Below are 9,267 nucleotides of genomic sequence, written 5' to 3' on the forward strand. Positions count from 1 at the left end.
TCAGTGATTGTGTGTGTGAGACCTGTATTAGTTGGTAAGTAATTGTGTGTGTGTGTGTGACCTGTAGTAGCTGATCAGTGATTGTGTGTGTGAGACCTGTATTAGTTGGTAAGTAATTGTGTGTGTGTGTGTGACCTGTAGTAGCTGATCAGTGATTGTGTGTGTGAGACCTGTATTAGTTGGTAAGTGATTGTTTGTGTGTGTGACCAGTAGTTGCAGGTCAGTGATTGTGTGTGTGACCTGTAGTAGCAGGTCAGTGATTGTGTGTGTGTGTGTGTGTGACCTGTAGTTGTGTGTGTGTGTGTGTGTGTGTGAGACCTGTATTAGTTGGTAAGTGATTGTTTGTGTGTGTGACCAGTAGTTGCAGGTCAGTGATTGTGTGTGTGACCTGTAGTAGCAGGTCAGTGATTGTGTGTGTGACCTGTAGTAGCAGGTCAGTGATTGTGTGTGTGTGTGTGTGTGAGACCTGTAGTAGCAGGTCAGTGATTGTGTGTTTGTGTGTGACCTGTAGTAGCAGGTCAGTGATTGTGTGTGTGACCTGTAGTAGCAGGTCAGTGATTGTGTGTGTGTGTGTGTGAGCTGTTGTAGGTGGTGTCAGTGATTGTGTGTGTGTGTGTGTGTGTGACCTGTAGTAGTTGGTAAGTGGTTGTTTGTGTGTGTGACCTGTAGTAGTTGGTCTCTTTGCGCTGGTTCTGCTGCGGACAGAAGCTGTGTGAGTACTGGTGAAGGCCGAGCTCGAAGAGCGATGGGAAGACTTTACTGCACTGGTGACAGCGGTACGTCAGCTGCTCCTGGTGTGTGTGGATGTGCTCCAGAAACTGATCCAGCTTCTGAAACGTCTGAGAGCAGCTCTTCACCACACAGCGGTACACCTGACAGGAACTTCATAGAGTTAGTCACGTTTGACCATCGCACACTGAGAGAGGATGTAAAATGACTATCCACACTTCATTTTTACATGACGTTTGGGGTTGTGTAAATCTGAAACGAAAGATGCTATTTTATATTTTTAGCATCATTGTCTCTTTTTTCAGTAAAATCAGTGGTAACACTTTACAATAAGGTTCCATTTGTTAACATGAACTAACAATGAAAGATACTACTAAAGCATTTAATAATCTTAGTTAATGTTAATTTCAACATTTAATAATACATTATTAAAATCAAAAGTCAACATGATGACATGAACTAGCAATGAACAGTTGTACTTTTATTATCTAACGTTTAAAATGAATAAATATTGTAACAAATGTATTGCTCATTGTTAGTTAATGTTAGTAAATGCATTAACCACTGTTTCCTAATGGGACCTTAATGTAAAGTGTTACCAAAATATCTTGTCATTTAAAGATCCTCAAAACAAGATCAATTTATCTGAGAAGCAAAACTGTTAGATAGTAATTTTATTTTTATTTTATGCATTTTATTTTTCAGGATTCTTTCATGAATACAAAGTTCAAAAGAACAACATTTATTTGAAATAGAAATCTTTTGTAGCATTATAAACGTCCTTACTGTTACTTTTGATAATTTTAATGCGTAAGATATTTATTTCTTTAAAAAAAAAAAAATCTTACTGAACCCAAGCTTTTAAACAGTAGCGTACATTATTTAACAGAACAAGATACATTTACCTGAGAAGCAAAATTGCTAAGTAATAACTTGTTTTCAGAGAATGTATTCTAAGCTGTTTGTTTTTCCCTTTTAAGCATAAATCTCTTTACATTTCTGCTGAAAACAATAAAAAAAAAAAAAAATCTTTGCTATAATGAGCACAGAAAAATAAGCTCAATTCAAGATATATTCTCTTATGCAGTTTTGCTTTACGTTTACTTATTTAATTATATATCTAAATATTTTATAATATTTTATATAGTTAATTTATCTAATTTTAAGGATGTTTAGATATTTTCAGTGGGAAAAAAAACTGGTAAGAAAATAATTTTTCTATTTCTGCACTTTTCCTCTTGCTTCATAATCTATTTGTCTAATAAACCTGGCATTGTATATTACAAATATTTGTTCTGTTTTGTAAGTCGCTTGGGATAAAAAAAGAGTGTGCTAAATGAGTAAATGTAAATATACATTTTGTGGTGATATTTAGTATTCTGGCTCTGTAAAATGTTTCTGTCTGTGTGCGGTACCTGTTCGTTCTTGTGCTGCATCATGTGAGACTTCAGCTGGAAGTAGGTGCTGAATTTGGCCGAGCAGAACTGGCACTGGTACGAGCTGTCGATGAGGATGATCTGCTTGTTCTGGTTCATCCCGCTGCTCTGTTTCCCCTCCGCCGAACCCTGTGTCTCCTGGACCTCAGCGTCCTGCTCCTCAATGGCTGGAGACGAAGCCACACAAATCTTTAGGTTGGTATGAAACATCACCAGGATTAAAGGAATAGTTCACCCAAAAATAAATATTTGTTGAAAATGTCCTCACCCTCAGGTCATCCAAGATGAAGATGGAGTCCAAATCTTCATCAGATTTGGAGAAATGTAGCATTGCATCAGTGTCTCAGCAATGGATGCTCTGCAGTGAATGGGTGCCGTCAGAATGAGAGTCCAAACAGCTGATAAAAACATCACAATAATCCACAAGTGATCCACACCACTCCAGTCCATCAGTTAATGTCTTGTGATGTGAAAAGCTGTGTTTGTAAGAAACACATCCATCAATAAGATGTTTTTAACTTCAAAACACTGATTATGGCTAAAATATGAGTTCATAATCCACAATAACGCTTCCTCCAGTGAAAAAGTCCATCTCATGTTGTCTCTCATATCAAAATCCAGCCACATATTTGTTTAGAGATGTTTTGGTTTGTAAACAGTGTTTGATCTGCGCAGATTTCTCTCCTGATTCAGACAAGACCACCTTTTCACTGGAAAAAACAATATTATGGATAGAGGACTCGTATTTTAGCCAGAAGTGACGGTTTGAAGTTAAAAACGTCTTGATGGATTTGTTTCTTACAAACACGCAGCTTTTGTCTTCTCCAGATGTTAACTGATGGACTGGAGTGGTGTGGATTATTGTGATGTTTTTATCAGCTGTTTGGACTCTCATTCTGACGGCACCCATTCACTGCAGAGCATCCACTGCTGAGACACTGATGCAATGCTACATTTCTCCAAACCTGATGAAGAAACAAACTCAAATACATCTTAGATGGCCTGAGGGTGAGTACATTTTCAGCAAATTAAAATTTTTGGTTGAACTGTTCCTTTAGCTCGTGCTGTCTCACCTTGCTCTTGCCCTTCTTCCTCCGTCTGCTGTGAGTTTTCGTCACTGTTTAGAGGAAGCACGCGTACGGTGATGGGCATCCTGGATGCAGTGCTGTGAACTCCAGCGGGCCAGACCTTGTGCGTCTGCATGTGTTTCTTCACGTTGGACTTCTGAGCGAAGGCACGGCCGCACACGATACACTGAAAGGGCTTTTCACCCGTGTGACTGCAGATTTAGACGCCGGACAGAGTTTTAGATGCCATGTTTATGTTCTTGTGAATGTTTACGCATGTGCTTTGCAAATTGTTTGAATTTCGTTTAGTTACTGTCATGATTTTGAGACCACTGAACAAAAACATCTCATATGAATTTTCTCCTTTACCTTCTAATATGCTGCTGGAGGTCAAAGTTCTTGGTAAACACTTTGTCACAGTAATTGCACTTGAGCTTCTGGGCTTTTCCTTTAGCTTGGCCTGCTGGAACAAAATAAGAGACTGGATATTCTTGCAGTTGTCAGTTACTTTATATGTACTATTGTTTACATGTTTGGCGCTTGTAAGATTTTTTCACGTTTTTGAAAGAAGTCACTTCTGCTCACCAAAGCTGCATTTATTTAATTAAAATACAGTAAAAACAGTAAAATTGTGAAATATTTTTGCAATTTAAAATAGCTGTTTTCTATGTGGATATATGTTAAAATATAATTTATTTCTGTGATCAAAGCTTTCAGCATCAGCATCTTCAGAAATCATTCTAATATGCTTTACTGTCACGTTTGATCAATTTAATGCCTCCTTGCTGAATAAAAGTATTAATTTCTTTCAAAAAAATCTTACTGACCCCAAACTTTGAAAAGTAGTACTTGTTTATTCAAATACATAAGCGGACTGGTTGGTGTAGATCATGTATGGATGCTGTGAACTACCATCCTGTATTTTCTTGGAGGTTCTGGCTCTCTTAGGGATGATAACCTTGTCATATTCACCCAGCTCAGAGAGGTTTGTCTTGGTTTTGTTGGTCTGTTTTCCTGGGCTGTAAACCGGAGCGGCGCTGAACACCTGGCCCTCCACACACTGACTGGGAACCTGCCGAACACACAGACACATCAGGTAATTAAGTGTTCATTAAACAGCCAAACCTGCATCAGTAAACTTAGAATATATGTGCAGATTTATTTAATTAGAAAAGGCCTTGATTTAATAATAATTAAATATTATTTATCAATAGCAACTTCTAAAAACTGTTTACAAAGTCCTTTAGAGGTTTATATAAATATACTTAAAATGTACTTATAAATGCATATTTTTATTTTCAGCCAGTGTTATTATTGCTAACCTAAACTATAAAAAATGTTTTTGGGGTAACTGATATATAACTGGAATAAAATAAAACAAATATTAGATGAAAAACTTTGAAAACTTAAACAAAAATGACTAATGTTGCAATTAATATTAAATAACTAAAATGACCAAAACTAAAAGTGAAATAAAAATAAATGAAAGCTAAATAGAAATAAAAATATCTACACTAACAGTGACGTTATTGTTAACTAAAATTTTAACTATTAAAATTGTTTTTATTAATTAAAATAGAGCTGAAATAAAATAAAATTTAAATATTAGATGAAAAAAATGTAAATTAAAATACTTGAATGAAAACTAGAAATGTTTCCTTGGCAACAAACTGAAATAAAAAAGTGTAAGTTGAAGTACTAAAATTACTAAAACTGAAATAAAATAAATTAAATGTAAATAAAAATATATATAAAAAAACAAACACTAATAAAAATAACAAAAGCACATAAAATTACTAAACCTTAAACTAAAATTAAAATGGAAACTGAAAATAAAAAAAAATCTGATTAATAAATACTATAATAGTACATAAATAATACTAAAATAACATTGACTACTAAAAAAATTACTTAACTTTAAACTACTGAAAATATAAAAATAATAGCATATTCAAAATATTAATAATTACTATAATAGTATATATTATAACGTAGGTCTATTATATTGTTTTTAATAATAGTATTTACCATTTCTGTCAAATATGTACAATGAAGTTTAATTTTGAGTGAATTTCAGAGTTTAATACTCGTGAAATATGCACATTACGTTTGAGATCATGTGAATTAATGAACAGCGCTGTACCTGAATGGACTGAAACGACTGAAGCCCCAGAGCAGACATTTCTGCAGTACCGCCTCCGGCCATAGGGGGCAGTGTGCTGTACACCTGCACCACTGAGTTACTGTTGCTGGAGGGCACCTGTGAGGACATGGGCGTGGCCTGTGTCGGAGGGAGGGGCTGTGGAGGTTGCTGATGGTGCTGGAGGTACGAGGTTCCCGCGTGCATGCCGAGATTACTCTGAAAAACACAAGCAATGTCAGAGGTTACCAGTTTATTTGTAATCCTTAAAGGGTTAGTTCACCCAAAAATGAAGATTTCCTTAAAATGTTCTCACCCTCAGGACATCCAAGATTAGGGTGAGTTTGTTTCTTCATCAGATTTGGAGAAATGTAGCATTGCATCACTTGCTCAGCAATGGATGCTCTGCAGTGAATGGGTGCCGTCAGAATGAGAGTCCAAACAGCTGATAAAAACATCACAATAATCCACAAGAAATCCACACCACTCCAGTCCATCAGTTAATGTCTTGAGACACAAATCCATCATTAAGATGTTTTTAACTTTAAACTGCCTCTTCCAGCTAAAATACGAGTCCATAATCCATAATAACGCTTCCTCCAGTGAAAAAGTGGTCTGGTCTGAATCAGGAGAGAAATCTGCACAGATCAAGCACCGTTTACAAACCAGAACAGCTCTAAACAAATATGTGGCTGGATTTTGATGTGAGAGACAACATGAGATGGACTTTTTCACTGGAAGAAGCGTTATTATGGATTATGGACTCTATGGATTTTAGCCGAAAGCAACAGTTTGAAGTTAAAATGCTTTAACAATGGATTTGTTTCTTACAAACACGCATCTTTTGTCTTCTCCAGATGTTAACTGACGGACTGGAGTGGTGTGGATTACTTGTGGATTATTGTGATGTTTTTATCAGCTGTTTGGACTCTCATTCTGACGGCACCCATTCACTGCAGAGCATCCATTGCTGAGACACTGATGCAATGCTGAATATCTCCAAATCTGATGAAGAAACAAACTCAAATACATCTTGGATGTCCTGAGGGTGAGTAATTTTCAGCAAATTCAAATTTTCGGCTGAACTATTCCTTTAAGCTTTATTCAGTGTTACCTGCGTCAAACCCTGCATGGCTGCCATCGGCTGGTCTAGAGAGCTGAACGCTGATATGGCCGACATCAGAACCTCATCGCTGACCAACACATTTCCCTGGACCAGCGTGTGTGTGAGCGGTGACTGCGGCACAGTGATGTACGTTGACACCTTGAGGATTATATAAACATAAGAACAGAATGAATTTCAGTAATATGGCGTCTCATGGTTTTTCAGCAGGTGTGCTGTACCTGTCTGTTAGCAGCGCTGATGGACGGGACGGAGGTGTAGGCGTTGTTGGAGGCCAGAGAGACGGTGGCCAGTGACGGCGTGTTGGACTGACACTGTTCACGCTTGTGAGTCATGAACGCCGGCAAAGAGTTGAACTGCTTCTTACATTTCCCACACAGAAAGACATCATCATCGTCTGCAGATATAATGTGACATGAAAGTGTTAAGACAAATAATTGAATGAAAAAGCTTTTACAAATGCATCATTACTAGGTATTAGGGCTGTCAAAATGGCTGAAAAACTAAATTAGAATTTTTTACTTAAATATTATCAAAATTCGAATTATATTCGAATTTAAAAGGCATAATTTCAGTTAGGGGGAAAAAAAGCTTTTGGCTTCTCTCCTGAGGCCACAAGAGGGCGCATCTCGCAAAATATTATGCACGTTTCTTCAAAGCGTAATAAAATAACACGACTATCTTTGAAAAAAAGTGCATGATGTTTAAAATAAAGTTTAGAAACCTTATATAATTAATAAAGTTGCTTAAACAATTAGAAACAAAACAGTATCATGCATGCATGTATAGTTTAATACAAAGGACCGAAAACCAATCACAAAGAGTACTTTCTTCATTTAAAAACATGAGATGCAGTGGGATGGGGAAAAACCGCCATAAAGTCTTGAGACATGTTTTTTAAAAGTTGAACTTACATTTTACATGGCTTTCTAAACATGCCGCTCTTTTGTGCGAGATGCGAGTGCAACGGAGATAGACTCTAGAAAATGCGATAAATATGTGTTCTGTGTGAATGGCTTGGTTTCGGTTTTGACGTAAACAACATCTTCCCCGCATTGATTGTTCTCTTTTTCTGCAATATTTTGAATGAACAACGTAGCAGCGCCGCATCTAGTGGGTCGCATCTACTGGATAGGCTAACAAAAGCATTAAAATGCAACGACACTTACATCGTCATCGCATCTCGTGCGCCGCTGATAAGGCTGCCTGACGCACACCTAAAATTCGAATGCAACGTTTTTGCATTCAAATGTGGATTTTTATTTTAAATTCGACGAATATTCGAAATTCGAATTTTTTTGACAGCCCTACTAGGTATACAAAAATCAGTGTTGTTATTGTTAACTAAAATCATTGATAATTTTAAGTAATTGGAATAAAGCTGAAATAAAATAAAATATAAATATTAGATGAAAAACTTAAAGTTAAAAAAATGTAAGTATTAAAATTACCAAAGAAATGAAGTAAAAATAAATTACAGCTAAATAAAAATAGTAAAAGAGCAGAAACTAATAAAAACTAAAAATTAAAATTAAAAAAACTAAAATTAAAATGAAAGCTTTTAAATGGCAGCTAACTGAAATAAATAAGTTGAAGTACTAAAATTACAAAAAAAAAAAAAACTAATAAAAATGACAAAAGCACATAACAAATTTACTCAAACTTAAACTAAAATTAAAATGAAAACTGAAAATATACACATTTTCTCAAAAATACTATGTATATACATAACAGTGTTGTTAGTGTTAACAAAAAATAAAAGTATTAATAATTATTTTAGATAAATGAAATAAAGCTGAAATTCAATAAAATATAAATTTTCGATGGAAAACCTAAAACACTTTAATTAGGATTCATGCCTTGGCAACTAAAACTGAAATAAAAGAAGTTAAAGTTTAAATACTAAAAAGGCACAAACTGAAATAGAAATAAATTAAAGCTAAATAGAAATAAATAAAGACCTAATAAAAATGACAAAGGCACATGACAAACTTAAACTAAAATAAAATGAAAAGTGAAAGTAAAATCTCATTCAAAATATGAATATTATATAAATACTAAAATATACAAATGCACACTTTACCTTTAACAGGCAGATTATGCATTCTGTTAAACTTGAATATTTAATCAGATAAATGCGTGAATAAGTCTCACCCATTGGCTGGATGGTCGTTCCTGAGACATTCTGTGTTCCCGGATCCAAAACACCCCCCTGACCGTCTAACAATGACTGGACATTGAGCACCGTCTGATTGTCCATGCCTTCAACGGGACAAATATGCATTAATCAATCAAATTTTTTTTTTAATTGAACTTTATTTGAAAAGGGACCATGTACAATTTTAACATAAATGTTTCCATTTCATGCATTGTACCGAATTTAGCCAATGGCTAGTTTTCATCCGCGGTCCCTTGGCAGGTAATCATAATCACAGATATAGAACAAAATAACAAACATATACAATACAGTAATACTTATACACATCCCATCAGAGCCACAAAAAAAACAACAACAACAACAGTAAAAATAACGTTCAGTTAAGCCACAACTATATCAGTGCTTACAGATTTGAGTTGCTTTTAAATAAAATGTTAGTTTTAATTTAAACATGTCAATAGATGTGCACATCCTTATGTCTGACATTTACGGCCAAAAACTGTCAATTTTACAGTATAAAACCGTAATTTACAAACAAGAACATTTGAATGTAAACCAGTAAATTCAACAATGCACACTGCTATTAAAATCTGTTTTGTACCTTTAACATACTG

At 35.2% G+C, this 9,267-nt stretch overlaps 1 protein-coding gene across 3 annotated transcripts in view; it reads right to left on the bottom strand.

Annotated features, from left to right (window-relative positions):
* Positions 1-9,267, bottom strand: part of LOC107653227 (zinc finger protein 341-like) — an 18,780-nt gene that overhangs the window by 8,805 nt on the left and 708 nt on the right. For 2 of the 3 annotated variants that reach the window (XM_016439898.1, XM_016439897.1), the window contains exons 2-10: positions 8,650-8,757; positions 6,717-6,892; positions 6,487-6,636; positions 5,376-5,591; positions 4,145-4,304; positions 3,602-3,695; positions 3,239-3,444; positions 2,145-2,332; positions 664-872 (exon numbers count right to left, since the gene is read on the bottom strand). In XM_016439898.1, coding sequence (XP_016295384.1) covers positions 664-872; positions 2,145-2,332; positions 3,239-3,444; positions 3,602-3,695; positions 4,145-4,304; positions 5,376-5,591; positions 6,487-6,636; positions 6,717-6,892; positions 8,650-8,757 — 1,507 coding nt within the window. The remainder of the gene's footprint in view (positions 1-663; positions 873-2,144; positions 2,333-3,238; positions 3,445-3,601; positions 3,696-4,144; positions 4,305-5,375; positions 5,592-6,486; positions 6,637-6,716; positions 6,893-8,649; positions 8,758-9,267) is intronic. The other variant, XM_016439899.1, reaches the window with a different exon arrangement.

Source organism: Sinocyclocheilus anshuiensis, unplaced genomic scaffold (genome assembly GCF_001515605.1).
Source record: "Sinocyclocheilus anshuiensis isolate Anshui unplaced genomic scaffold, SAMN03320099.WGS_v1.1 scaffold143, whole genome shotgun sequence".
Classification (NCBI taxonomy): Eukaryota; Metazoa; Chordata; class Actinopteri; order Cypriniformes; family Cyprinidae; genus Sinocyclocheilus; species Sinocyclocheilus anshuiensis.